Source organism: Lacerta agilis, chromosome 9 (genome assembly GCF_009819535.1).
Source record: "Lacerta agilis isolate rLacAgi1 chromosome 9, rLacAgi1.pri, whole genome shotgun sequence".
In the NCBI taxonomy this organism is placed as follows: domain Eukaryota; kingdom Metazoa; phylum Chordata; class Lepidosauria; order Squamata; family Lacertidae; genus Lacerta; species Lacerta agilis.
Genome location: NC_046320.1, coordinates 54,189,184 through 54,203,843, shown reverse-complemented (window position 1 = coordinate 54,203,843; position 14,660 = coordinate 54,189,184). Strand labels below are relative to the sequence as shown.

General features: G+C 41.7%; 1 protein-coding gene across 2 annotated transcripts in view; it reads right to left on the bottom strand.

Annotated features, from left to right (window-relative positions):
• Nucleotides 1–595: 595 nt before the first annotated feature.
• The window catches only part of EMCN (endomucin), a 33,551-nt gene continuing 19,486 nt past the window's right edge, over nucleotides 596–14,660 (bottom strand). Inside the window, exons 8-12 of one of the 2 annotated variants that reach the window (XM_033160744.1) lie at nucleotides 9,658–9,682; nucleotides 7,090–7,151; nucleotides 3,382–3,460; nucleotides 2,752–2,828; nucleotides 596–944 (exon numbers count right to left, since the gene is read on the bottom strand). In XM_033160744.1, coding sequence (XP_033016635.1) covers nucleotides 2,801–2,828; nucleotides 3,382–3,460; nucleotides 7,090–7,151; nucleotides 9,658–9,682 — 194 coding nt within the window. In that variant the 3' untranslated portion in view covers nucleotides 596–944; nucleotides 2,752–2,800. The remainder of the gene's footprint in view (nucleotides 945–2,751; nucleotides 2,829–3,381; nucleotides 3,461–7,089; nucleotides 7,152–9,657; nucleotides 9,683–14,660) is intronic. The other variant, XM_033160745.1, reaches the window with a different exon arrangement.

Sequence of the window (14,660 nt, the reverse complement as noted above, 5' to 3'; positions counted from 1 at the left end):
TGGCTTGTCATGTTATCAAAACCTGAGCTCATACTTTGTTTCCTCCAAACAAACTATGAGTGGTAAGCCACGAATGAACCTTGGTTACCACTCATGGTTTGTTTGAGGGGAAACTAACCATGAGTACAGGTATGGATGACATGATAAGGCAGAATTTGGCCTGCTTCATCCACAGCATAGCAGCAGTGGGAGAGGAGTGTCGTGGAAACTTTGGAGTAGCGTGTACCCGGCATGTTGCTAGTTCACAATAAACCATGGCTTGTTTTTAAACTCCGGTTTATGTGATATGTGAAGCAGTTCATTATCTGAAGAATTAGATATGTGCTTGAAGAACAGTTCAAATAAAGCAGGGGGGAATTCTCCCCTACAAACACCCACTCCATATGTGGTACTCTGCCCCTGATCACACAGCTTTCTCAAGAGTCCCCCAACCACTGGGAGCTCCATTCCACAAACTCCTTCCTTTTATGGATGGAAAGTTGGGACACCAGTGTGCAGTTCTGTCTACACAAAGCCCTCCATGTGGTCCAGTGTCTGTGGTATGACTATTTAAAAAAAACAACAACTGGAAGTAAAAGAAAACATATTAACTCCCCCCCCTTTACAGGCAGAACATTTTTTATATATACAGAATTTTTCACCAACAGTCAAATATCAATTTGACATTAGTATTATAAAATGTGAACATTTCAGTGCTTTTACATACAGGGAAATCAATAAATATGTACTATACACCAGTTAACAGAGCCACTATAAAAAATATAAAAACAGCAGGCATATAAGGGGGGAAAGTGGCAATGTGTAGATAAAACTATTATGAAGTAAGTGTGCACATTCTGTCTGTAGATGTGGAGACGCCATGAATCCACACTGTTCCATTGGAATGTCTGCTTTGGTGAGTGGCTCCTTCCAGGAGGAATTCATGGAACAGGATATCTTCACACCTGAAACACAGCAATGTTACACAGGGTTATTTATTCCAGAAATATTACCGTATATACTCGAGTATAAGCCGACCCGAATATAAGCCGAGGCACCTAGTTTCCCTACAAAAACCTGGGAAAGCTTATTGACTCGAGTATAAGCCGGTTCACCTTTGCTGCTGTGGAGGAGGAGGAGGAACGAGCAGCCCAAAAGCAGCCCTTTGGGCTGCTCCTTCCTCTTCCTCCTTTGCCGCTGTGGAGCTCACCCTGTTGCGGGGTTTCGAACCGCCATTCTTCTGATCGGCAAGCCCTAGGGCTCTATGGTTTAACCCACAGCACAATGTTCCCTTGTGTTATACAGAGAAGGCTGGGATCCTGTCCTGTTTAAGCAGGATCCAGGGAAAGTGAGCACCTGTGGGGTTTTAATACTTCCTTAACTGATAGGCTTTCTGTCTTCTGGGGTCTAAAGTTTGCATTTATGTGAGCAGTTCAGGAATGGAATAAGCTGCCTGGGGAGAGTAAAGAACCGCTGTTCTTGTATGCTTCTTAAGGAATGGTTGACTGGGGTGAGCGGGTGGCAGCGGCACGAGTGGAGAGAAAGGGCTTCTTTCTCGCCGACCCCACTGCCTGCCTCACTCGAGTATAAGCCGAGGGCAGCTTTTCCAGCACAAAAAATGTGCTGAAAAACTAGACTTATATTCTGGATTCATAAAAGGAAGGTCAGCTAGGCTGCTTTTAGGGTGCTAAAACAAAACGAGCCCCGTGGTATCAAGCTGCAGTTATAAAGCTCAAATTCTCACATGGAGTTGGTTCATTTGGAGACATGGGCAGTACTTTGCAGAGATGTAAATTCCCACCACTCTATCTTATCTTAACATCTAGGACAAGTGAATGTAGAAGCCAAGTCCTTCCTAACCACAACCTAAGAACCAGTTGAGACATTACCTACACCAGGCACGTCCAACTCCCAAGAGACTGTGATCTACTCCCAGTATAAAAATACTGGAAGTGATCTACCCATGGATGGGGGAGAGGCCAAAGTTCTTGACCTCTTTTTTTGGTGGGGGGAGCCAAAGTTAAACCACGACGCAGCAGTAACGACTACTTCCGTATGCAAACTCATCAGCAACAGACGATTGAAGACTGCCCATTAGATGCAACAGGAACAGAGCACAGGGGGCGGGGCTTTCACTCCATTGTTTTTCTCTTCCACCGATCAATAGGGATCCTGCGATCAACCAAGATCAACAGTGATCATCGGGGGATCAACCTGTTGATCACGGTCGACCGGTTGGACACCCCTGACCTACACCATGACAAACTGTATACTGGTGGCAAGTTTTCTACCTCCTGGCTGTACTGCAAGAAATTCGTTGCATAAGTTGGGTGGGTCATCACACTTTGAATTCCTCCACCTGTGATTCACACCCATGCCATTGCCAGTGGGAGTGAAGAAACTCATTGTTTGATGGTCTCAGCTGATGAAGTATTCTGCTTCATGATACAGCTGGGAGGTGCCATGTTACCTTTATGCAGTGTCTTATGAGGCCCAAGTTCAATTCTGCCCAGCTTCTACCTAAAACTTCCACAAACAACCTTCCATTTTCTCTCTCCAGGGCTTGCAAACCCTGATGCTCCAAAGCTCCAAACAGCACCATATCCACCTTGCCATCGTAGTTCAGGAACCCATAGCAGAATTTGCTCCAAACCTTTTGAAGGTTTATCTAAGAAAAGGGATCTCTGCCTTTCCAAACGGAAAACATTTGATTAGCACTGAAAAGAAGAAATATCAAGGCCATGTTTAGCAAATGGAAGGTCTTGAACATACCCGTTTGTTGCCAAGGTGTGAAGAAGACGAATCATTCTGCTGCCGAGTTCTATTCTTCCCTTGAGAAGCCTGATCGCCTAAGAAATAGGAAGTACATGTCAATTAATTGGGCACAAAGGCGTAATCACACCAGAGTTTGCTGTATTAGCCATGGGCCATTGCAGTCAGTGGAGGGGAGCCACAGAAATGAGAGTTATCCAGAGAAATGTGGCCCACATTTTAATCTAGTATGTCTGCATTGCATATAGAGGCATAATTAGAAATGAGTTCTGCTACTCATTTGTACAGTAGTACTAAAAAGGGGTGGGGGGCGAAGGTCAATATTTTCCCAAGTATAGGTATATTCCACCACAGCTCAGAGGTATGTTTTGGACTACAACTTCCATCATCCTGTATAGTTTGTGATGCTAGCTGGGGCTGATGGGAGTTGTAGTCCACTGCATCTGGAGGTCTTACCACCTTGGCTTCCCTTGATGTAGCTCTACACATATATATTCCACCGCCATGATAAGTGTCTTCTGGAAGTAACTTAAGCCCAACCTTCATGGCATCAATTTAGACCAAATTTCTAACTACACAGTCAAATGCATTGACCTTGTTTGAAATCTTGTAACCAATGGGAGTACTCACATTGGTTTGAAGGGCTCCAAAGGTAATGACATGCCTAAAGGCAAGTCATATGAGGAAAGAGTCAAGAAACTGGACATTCCTGGCCCAGAAGGAAAATAAATGTTAACGGGGAGTAGATATATACCAGAGATGTAAAGCATAATACGAAATCTTATTAAACTATATTAGGTGAAAACCAAATCTGCTTAGTACCATCAGCATACAGAATACCAGAGGCTACAGATCATGAGCAGGAAAGTGTTATTGTGCTGACATCCTGCTTGTAGACCCATCTGGTTGGCCATAGTGAAAACAGAATGCTGGCCTAGATAGGCCTTTGTCCTGATCCAGTGGGGTGCTTATTATGTTTACAAAGACATTGCACTGTTTCTTGAATCACAGTTAAGGAATTCAGGCCCCACACAGATATTGGTAACATATCTGGTGTATTAACAAGGTTTTATGGAGCTTTCTGGCAGGGCTCTTAATGCAGACCTGCAAGAGTTCTCCCCATCCCCCAGATCAAGGAAAAAAGAGAGAGGATGGGTTGTGTTTTGGTTCAGGGGAAAATGCACAGTTAATTCACTGTCTTGAATATAAAGCAGGTACTAGATGTGCCACCACTCAAAGATGACTGACGGGGTCAATAGCCTATGTTATCTTATGCCAAGAATAGGGACGGGTGAATCTGTAATTTTTCTCTTCATTTCTAATACTTCTAATCTGAATCTGAAGTTCAGTTCTCCACATTTCTACGTCAGTGGTTTTTTTTAAGTCGTCACGAAAATTCACCTTCATTTTTTACGCTAATTTCTCCTAATATGCAATTTTGCCTAATATATTTTGCAAAACAATTTCTCCTAATATTTGTGTGTTCTGTATACACAAATGCATGCATGTTGTTGTGCTTATTTACCCTAGTATATTACTTGGTGGGAGAATAGCACTGCCAAATTCAGAGAAGTGTGAATTTCAGAGCATGGTTGTGTTTTGGTTCATGCTTTGCTTTGGAAAAGGTGGATGTAATGATCACCTTTGCATGAGAACTGAATCGAATTTCATTCGCATCCTGAGTCAAGCAGCGACTGTGTGAACCAGAGCAGAGATAACTCATAACCATAGTTAAGTTTTCTTAAACCATGGTTATGTGTTATATCTACACTTCGACACAGAACTGAGCTGTACCTTTTGGGCAGTTGCCCATCTTTCTGTGCATTTCCTGCTGTTATTGAACTGCTTTGACCTGGGTTGTGTACAGATCTCAAGAAATTAGCCTCGCTCCTTCAGAAGACACAGATAAAGGTGAATGTTATTACACATATGAAAAAGGAATATCCAAGGAGGATTTAGAGGGAGAAGAACCTCTACTTTCAAGCCCTTTTCCTGAAAAAAACCAAAAACCTGAACATTCTACAGGACCTGAAAGGCAAAAGTGGATTTTATACTTATGGAAATGTGTGTGAGCTGAAAAGGTATTAAACTTCTGAAAATTCAGCTGCAAAGTGTATTAAATATGAATCAAATTAGCTGGAGTGTGAGAGGGAAGTGGGGAAAAAATAATGTTTCTCGAGTGGTTATGACTCAGTTCTCTTCCAAATATAGTATGCATACAACATTGTTCAGTAACGAGTTTATCAAGCTTTTGCTCTGCAAAAAGAGGACTCAGAGCCAAGGTGGAAGATTCAGAAGCTCCCAGAGGCATTAGAAGCTCATTCCCAATTTCCTAAAAAAAAAAGAATCTGTCAGTGTGATTCTCCTGTTGCTGCAAGTTAGACATCACCAAGGCTAAGAGGAATACTTTGATGACTCTATAGTAGTGTTTTTTGAACTGCGTTCCACCGAGCCCTAGAATTTTGGGGAGGCTTTATTAGGGATTTTTCAGTGGGATAATCAATCTTAGGGTCTGGTCTGAAGGGACCATCTTGCTGGAGCTCAGGTGTGGGTCTGGTCAGTGCAGGGATGAGTGAGTCCCTGGGAACCACAGGTATACTTTCTTGTATTTTAATATTTGATGGAAGCCGCCCAGAGTGGCTGGGGAGACCCAGCCAGATGGGCGGGGTACAAATAATAAAATAATTATTAAATAAATAATAATAATAATAATAATAATAATACTGGTTGGACACAGAGGAATGGTAGGAGGAACCAGCTGGAGAACCCCCAAGGGAAGAAGCCTGAGGAGTGCTGGTGGGACAACAAAGAGGTGAGAAGACTCGGAGCATGTGTTGGAAGCTGAGGAGGCAACAGGGTTTAGTGAGCTGGGAAAGTCTGTGGCAGAAAGAAATCCAGAATCAGAGGCAGAAGCTGAAGAAGGAGGATGGGAGGAGAGAGGCCAAGAGGCAGAGATGAATCAGGTTGGTGAAGAGTCACAGGTGTCTCTACTTCCCTTGTCTCCCAGAACCAGGAGTGCCATGAAAAGGGTGGAGGTGGGTGATGCACAGACACAGTCTCTGATTGCTTGGAAAAAATCCTAGCGAGGAAGGGACTTAGACAGCTGTGGGGAGACAGGGACCTTCAGTCTTAGCAACTGCTTCATGGGGGCATGACCTACTGAATATGACTTGTTTTGCTTATGAGGCCTAACACTCCTGTGCAGGTCGTGTTTTTGCTCATAAAGAGTTAACTCCAATTTGCATGGCATGATTTACTGCTGGCTCACTCCTGACACATACCTAATTGGTTTCCGAATATCTTCCGCAAATCTAGCCCTAGGCTAAAACCTAAAAGCCTAACTAAAATCTCACCGAAATATCTTCCGCAAACTAAACCTTAACTAAAGGAAAAAACCCATCCAGCCCATCCAGCCCGCTCCCAAAACCCTTAAACTAAACTTGACCTAACTGAAATCCAACTAAACAAAAACGTAAATGAATGTGCCTAAGCGGGGAGCCTCAGCCTTTTATTTAGGAACAGATGTGACATCACGATCGACACCCCAACCAATAAAACCACTGTTGCTGCCCTCCAAAAAGGCGGGAAGCAGGGTTAACGTTCATTGATAACTTTGAAACATTACCGGGACTACAAATTAAAAGCGGATTAATCTTATTGGCAAACCGACTGTTCATTCTTACTTTCACATTCGCTTTTACGCGTAAGGATACTAAAAGTAGTTCTCAATAACCATTAAAATAAACAATTAACCGCGGATCTTTTAACGGATCCACGCAGTGTATTCCGACACTGACCCAAGATATTTTATTGCCTCAGGAAAAGGGCAAGATGGCGCCCCCTCCCACAGCATCTGCCCACCTGAGGCAGCAGACTCACTCTGAGTCTGGTAGGGCCAGCCATAGAGGGAAGGGATTGTAACTGTAAGTAAACAGAGAAAAGTATGACTGCTCTTCTCCTGTAATGGGGAGCCTCAGAGGTGTACTGGGCATGTTGAGGATGTGCTGTGGGCTGAGCTTCAGTTTTTTTGAGATGGGCTCCAAACCTCTTGCCCCATTCTGTAGCTTTTGAGAAACTTACTGGGTGAGACTCTATTCACCCAGCAGAGGCACTTATACACATAATTTAGAATATGCAATTTTAATGCAAATTTGAGTCACATGGGTCTCTGCGCCGAGTGCCACAGGGGTACACTCTTTTCATGCCCAGGCCAACTATGAAGTCTAATAGGAATGGTAAAAGAAAAAAAAAGATGTTTCCTTTAAACTTAACCAATTTTTAAGAAACCCACCCTTTACTAGTTCCCAGTATAGGCAGCAATGAGCAATTATGACTTACCACTTTCTGGAGAAGTTGTCTTCACAGAAATAAGCTTCACATTCTCTTTATCCGATGGGGCTCTGTTGGGAGATGTTGAAGGCATTTGGAGACATTTAAATCATGAGGGGGAAAAGAGTACATTTCTAGAAGAGGATTGAATTTAGCCAATCCAAGCAGTACATAAATATTGGATGGCAGTACATAAATATTGGATGGCTGTGGTCAAGTTATTCCAATGCAGGAATGGCCAGGACTGTCTTACCAACTGAAGCTGGTAAAAGAAACTCCTGGCCACAGAGGACACCTGCACCTTCTGGGACAGAGAGCTGGATGTTGCATCGAACAATAGTTATCTCACGTTTTTCAGTGTATTTTTCCTTATCAGAAAAAAGTCCATGGGGGGGGGGAGGGGGATAGATTTGTTGCTCAAGAGCATGGAATCAACTTTAATTGTGCAACCTTAATCTGCCAAACTACGGTTGAATACTGCCCCCAAATAGCAAGAGTCTAGAAGTACCTCTTGTGAAGGAAACAGTTTCTGTATCAATGCATTTTCAAGGTGAATACTCTCTTAAGTTACTGTAACCAGATAGGGACAGTGGAGTTTTGGAAAAACCAACTCTGTCTGAAAGAATAGCCAAATGGACTAAATTCATAATACTATTTGGAAAATACTGTTTGGGGGGGGGGGAATTGTCATTGGGGACCGTTACTGCACTGAAGATCTTCCAGAGGTAACAGTGAGCCGAAAAAAGATGTCAAGAATTTTATTGTTGTATAGTTTGGTATTTAGGTCAGCAGCAGAGGAATATGCCAAACCTCTCCAGGAAGTCCACCTGAATCAGCAAATAAAGGACTTAATAAAGGAAAAGGCAACTTCTTTCTGCACATAATTGATTTTTTTAAATAAAAAAACAGAATATAAACAAGGATGGACAAGGTATGGGCCATTTGAGAACTGGGAACAGCCACCGCTGTTACAGAATTTAAGTGTGTATTGACGATAGTAAGCTACCTGGGACTCTGTCTGCCAAATACATTTACAACATGAAAGCCATTCAAATTATAAGAAAGAGGATTTTGTATTAATGTGAGGAAAGACTTTCTGGCAGAATTAACAGCAAAGGCATATCTGTTAGGGCAAATGGGACACTGTCCCAATAAGTTAAATATGCCCTTCTGCCTCCCCTCTTACTTACTCCCATTCCAAGCAGTGGTCCTGAGGCAGCTGTAGCAGACTGTGAGGGTGGCACTCACATGACCTCCTGGCAGCAGAGTTACTGCTGCTTACTGAGAGGGAGAAAGGGAGGGTGGGGAGGGTGAGGTGGTGGGTGAGGTCCTGGCTGTCAACTTCCTCCTCCTTAGCCTTCTAGAACTCTCAGTAGGGAGGAGGATTCACACAGGGGTCAAAGTGAGAATTAGCTGACACTATCTGTTGTTGGAAGTGAGAGCTGGACCATAAAGAAGGTTGATCGCTGAAGAATTGATGCTTTTGAATTATGGTGCTGGAGGAGACTCTTGAGAGTCCCATGGACTGCAAGAAGGTCAAACCTATCCATTCTGAAGGAAATCAGCCCTGAGTGCTCACTGGAAGGACAGATCCTGAAGCTGAGGCTCCAGTACTTTGGCCACCTCATGAGAAGAGAAGACTCCCTGGAAAAGACCCTGATGTTGGGAAAGAAGGAGGGCACAAGGAGAAGGGGACGACAGAGGACGAGATGGTTGGACAGTGTTTTCGAAGCTACTAACATAAGTTTGACCAAACTGCAGGAGGCAGTGGAAGACAGGAGTGCCTGGCGTGCTCTGGTCCATGGGGTCACAAAGAGTCGGACAAGACTAAACAACAACAACAAATCAAGATCTCTTCCAACTCCATGATTCTATGAATCAGTTATGGAAGAAAGATGTTGCCTGGCTCTGTGTTGTCAGGGGAGTGATAGAAATCAATCTTCTCAGCTGCCCTCATTCTGAAGTTTTATCTCCCAAACAAGCCCACACTGGTTATTACCGAGGCCAATAGCTACTGAATATAGGAGACACGCTGATAGAGCTGCATAAATCTGTGCAGACATCAGGTGTGTTTTGTTCTCACGCAGTGACAAATATGAAGAGGCAATGCACGCAGATCAAGAAGGGCCGTGTCAGAGTGTCTATTTTTGTGAACGGACTTCTGCAGATCTCTTGTCTCTCTCTCATTTATTTATTTATTTATGGGAATGACCCTGACCATGTACTGTAGAGATGTCAAGACCTTCTTGATAAGGCCAAATTTGTATCTCAAAAGAAACTGTCAGAAAGCCAGTGTCACAGTGGGGTTCTTCTGATTTTGAAGAACATGCACGACTGGGTTGCAGGGACAGGAAATGCAAAATAGCTGAACTGCTTCTAGTGGCAGAGTGGCCTAGTTATTTTCAAAACCTGGACCGTTATAGCAGAGGTAGCCAACGCGAGGCTGCAACTCTCATTATGCTGGCTGGGACTGATGGGTGTGGAGGGTACCATCCTGGCTCTTGCTGCCTTCAAGGGACTGCTTCCATAAGGCACCTTTATATTAGCATAGGATGGGAGGAAAGGAAAACAACTTACTGTTCAGTTCCGTTTTCTTGTCTCTCTGAAAGGAAAAGGAAATTCACATGACACGAATATCCCAGTGCTAATTGTCAGGGAGTAAGATTCCTACCTAGTTTCTCCATCACCTACAACTCTTTCACATGCCAGGATTTCCTCCTCCTTGCATATCAGAATAATTGTGCAATGTGAGCATTCACTGAATTTGGCAATAAGGAATGATTTACTTGCCAGGGTTATACAGTTGTAAGCGATTTCTGGAGCAATAAGAATGGGAGCCTAATGACAACCTCTTTTCTGAGTAGGGATGGGTAAATATGTGAATTACAGTTTCTCACAATCCCTCAGGTTTCAAATCTTCAGTTCTCTACCTTTCCATATTAGTTTACAATAAAAAAGGTGGAAGAAAAATTGGATAATTTAGATTTGGAGCAGATAGAGAATATTGGAACACGACAGAGAACTGTTGAAGAGTCTCTCGCTTTTCTGCAACTACATCAGAGAGAGGGCAACATCCGCTTGAGGGGTCTTCCAGAACTGGAAGGGGAAGACCTAAAAGCCTATATTGTGAATTTATTCTCAGGATTTTGGGAGGTAGAAGAAGTTAACGTCTCAGCGCGCATAGTGAAGGCCTTCAGATTTGGCCCAAGAGGTTCCAGAGGAAAGAAAAGTAACAAAACAGTTAGTGACTGTTTGATTGTGTGTCACGACCGACACGATAGGGACTTTTTTCTGGACTTGCATTATAGAAACAACCTGGTGGTAGAGCAGAACAAAGTAATTTTTTATAAGGATATCCCCAGATTTTTCCTGGACAAAAGAATTCCTTACAACGACTTGGCAACTGAGCTTAGAAAAAGAAAAATCCCCTTCAGTTGGGAATTTCCAGAAGGCCTGGCATTCACGTTCGAAGGAAAAAAGATAAGAATAAGATCCTTGGCGGAGAAGCAAAAGTTTTTGGACAAGCATCTGGAACAATTCAAAGGCACACCACTCGACCCAGCACAACTTTACAGGTTCCCAGAGGTATTTCCACCACCGCCGGGACTACCAAGTCTACCAAGTCCAAGCCAGGAATCAGAGAAAGATAAGAAAGGAGAAGCAACTGGAGGAGAAGACTAAAGAAAGGAAAATGGCGCTCAAGTTAATGACATGGAATGTCCGGGGATTGAATCAGAGACCAAAGAGACGCAGAGTGTTTTATAGTATAGAAAAGAAGAATTTGGATATAATATGTTTACAGGAAACCCACATAGCCCGACGTCATAGAAGATTACTACAGAATAAAAAATTAGGCCAAGAGTTCATATCATCGGATAAGGTCAAGAAGAGAGGAGTAGTGATATATGCAAAGGAGAAATACAGCCCAAGACAGCTATTTAAAGATGAAGAAGGGAGATACATCGCAATTGAAATCAATATACAAGGCGAAAAACTTTTGATTCTGGGACTTTATGCACCAAATGATGGAAAGTCAATTTTTTATAAGAAAATACATGATCTGCTGTTGGACTATTTGGATTACAAATTAATTTGCCTTGGAGACTTTAATGGTGCAGTTTCCACATTAATGGACAGATCTCAAAGAACTAAATTAACGAATGATGGGAAACTCCCAAAGACCTTTTTCGAAATGGTGGATAATTTGAATTTGGTGGATTCTTGGAGGTTAAAAAACCCAACAGACACAGAGGCAACTTATTTCAGCGAATCCCAGCAGTCATGGTCGAGGATAGATTATATTTGGATTTCGAACGAATTGGCTCCAAAAATACAAAAGGCAGAAATTGGTCCTAAAACTCTTTCAGATCACAATCCGGTACAGTTAAATCTAAAAATGATTTCCAAGGATTCTTTTAGATGGAGAATGGATGACGCTTTGATGAGAGACACCAAGCTAGTAGAAAGAGCGGCGAAAAAGATGAAAGAATACTTCCAGATAAATTGGAGCTCCGAAGTGGAGAAAAGAATTGCCTGGGATGCAAGTAAAGCTGTAATGAGGGGATTTCTCATTAGTGAAAAAGCAAAAAGGAAGAGACAACAAAATGCAGAAATAGAGAGATTGTTGAAATCAATCAAAGAAAAGGAAAAAGAATTAAGAGGACACCCCAGATGTGTCAAAATCCAAAAAGAAATCAAATACTTGCAATCCCAATATGCCAATATAATGAATCAGGACATTGAATGGAAAGTGAGAATGATGAAACAAAGAACATTTGAATCGGCCAATAAGTGTGGAAAACTACTAGCTTGGCAATTGAAGAAAAGACAAAAGGTAAATGTCATCAATACTTTGGTAGTAAATGGAAAAAATGTGGAGAAACCGGAGGAAATCAGATGGTGTTTTCAAAGGTTCTACAAGCAACTGTACAAGGAGGAGAAGATAGATGAAGCAGAAATAGACCGATTTCTGGAAAAGAATGGATTGCAAAAAGTCCCAGAGGAAAAACTAGCTACTCTCAACCACCCAATATCGACACAGGAGATAGAAGACGCAATAAACAACATGCAACTAGGGAAGGCTCCAGGACCGGATGGATTAACAGCAAAATACTATAAGACATTGAAAGACTGGCTATCGCAGCCGCTAAGAGAAGTTTGCAACAAAATATTAGAAGGAGATAGGGCACCAGAGACGTGGAAAGAAGCCTTTATCACACTGATTCCAAAACCAGACACTGATAAGACTCAAATGAAAAATTACCGCCCAATATCCCTTTTGAATGTGGATTATAAAATTTTTGCAAATGTATTGGCTACAAGGCTGAAAAGAGTGTTGAAAGACTATATACATAGAGACCAAGCAGGTTTCTTGCCAGGAAGACAAATTAGTAATAATACAAGAATTATTGTGGATATTTTAGAAAAACTGGAGAGAAATATAAACACAGATGCGGCACTACTGTTTGTTGATGCAGAGAAAGCATTTGATAAAGTTTCTTGGACATTTATGAAAAAGAATTTGGAAAGGATGGGAGTTGGAGAAAAATTCTTGAATGGCATTAAGGCCATCTACACAGAACAAAGAGCTAAAGTAATAGTAAACAGTGTGATATCGGAGGAGTTTGAAGTTGAAAAGGGAACAAGACAAGGGTGCCCTATCTCCCCTTTACTTTTTATTACGGTCCTGGAAGTCCTCCTAAATATGATACGAAAGGACAAACAGATAAAAGGAATTCGTGTGGGAGAGAAAGAATACAAACTACGCGCCTTCGCAGACGATCTGATGTTATCCCTGCAGGATCCGGAAAGCAGTGTCCCCAGAGCCCTGGAAATAATTGAACAATTTGGACTTGTAGCTGGTTTCAAATTAAATAAGCAGAAAACCAAAGTTTTAGGAAAAAATTTGAGTGCAGAACAAATCCAAAGAATACAGGAAGGCACTGGCCTTAATTTTGTTAAAACAGTAAAATATCTAGGTATCAATCTCACAACCAAGAATTTGAACCTGTACAAGGACAATTACGAAAAACTGTGGACGGAAATAAAGAAAGATATGGAGATATGGACAAGATTGAAACTGTCGTTAATGGGAAGAATTGCCGTGATAAAAATGAATGTCCTACCAAGGATGCTGTTTTTATTCCAAGCCATACCAATTTTGGATAAACTGGATTGCTTCAAGAAATGGCAAAAGGACTTATCAAAGTTTATATGGCAGGGCAAAAAGCCAAGAATCAAGTTTAAGATCCTAACAGACTCTAAAGAGAGAGGAGGCTTTGCCCTGCCGGACTTAAGACTTTATTTTGAAGCAGCGGCCTTTTGCTGGCTAAAGGATTGGTTTAAACTAGACAATGTTGATGTATTGGACTTGGAAGGACATGATAATATGTTTGGCTGGCATGCATACCTTTGGTATGACAAGGTTAAGATCCACAGAACTTTTAAGTCTCATATAGTTAGAAAATCCTTGTATCAGGTTTGGACTAGATATAAAGACTTGTTAGAGAGAAAGACCCCTAGATGGATTTCTCCAGTGGAGGCCAAAGCCTATAAGAGACCGAACATGTCTGCAAACTGGTTAAGATATATGGACATATTGCAGCAGGAAGGGGACTCTTTTAAGCTAAAAAGCTACGACCAAGTGAAAAGTCAGGTCCCCGACTGGCTGCACTATCATCAGATATACGAAACATTCAAAATGGACAAAAAAGTTGGTTTTCAAGTAGAAAAATCAAAACTGGAAACAGAACTGATAGAATCGAACTTTAAGAACCTTTCCAAAATGTATAATCTTCTGCTAGAGTGGCATACGAAAGATGAACTGGTTAAATCGTCAATGATAGATTGGGCGAAAGATGTAGGACATAATATTATGATGGATGACTGGGAGAGATTGTGGCAAAAAGGCATCAAATTCACTGCTTGTCATAGTTTAAGAGAAAATATAATGAAAATGGTTTACAGATGGTATTTGACACCAGTTAAGATAGCTAGGATGAATACCAAAATGTCAGATGTATGTTGGAAATGTAAACATGCGAAAGGTACCTTTTTTCATATGTGGTGGTTGTGCCCAGCGGTAAATGCTTTCTGGGATAAGATTTATAACGAACTTAAGAAGGTAATGAAAGTTACCTTTTGTAAGAAACCAGAGGCATTCCTTCTGAGCATAACCAATGAAGAGATACCCAGTCAGGATAGAGTGTTTTTTATGTATGCCACAACAGCAGCTAGAATTCTATTGGCAAGAACATGGAAAGGCGAAGAGATACCAACGGTGGAAGAATGGCAGATGAAGATGATGGAGTATATGGAACTCGCAGAACTGACCGCCAGAATCCGAGACCAGAGGGAGGAGAAGGTGTCACGGGACTGGAAGAAATTTAAAGACTATTTAGTTAAATCAGTAAAATTGAATATTTGAGCAGAATTAAATAGACTAGCGGCTTTAGTAGGTTTATGTTAGATAAAACTGTTAGGAAGATATTTTTGTGTGAAAGATTTATTTGTTAGAAAATATGCTAAGATTTGGTGTTTAAGTTAAGATTTATATGCGATTAGGTATATGATTAAGTAAA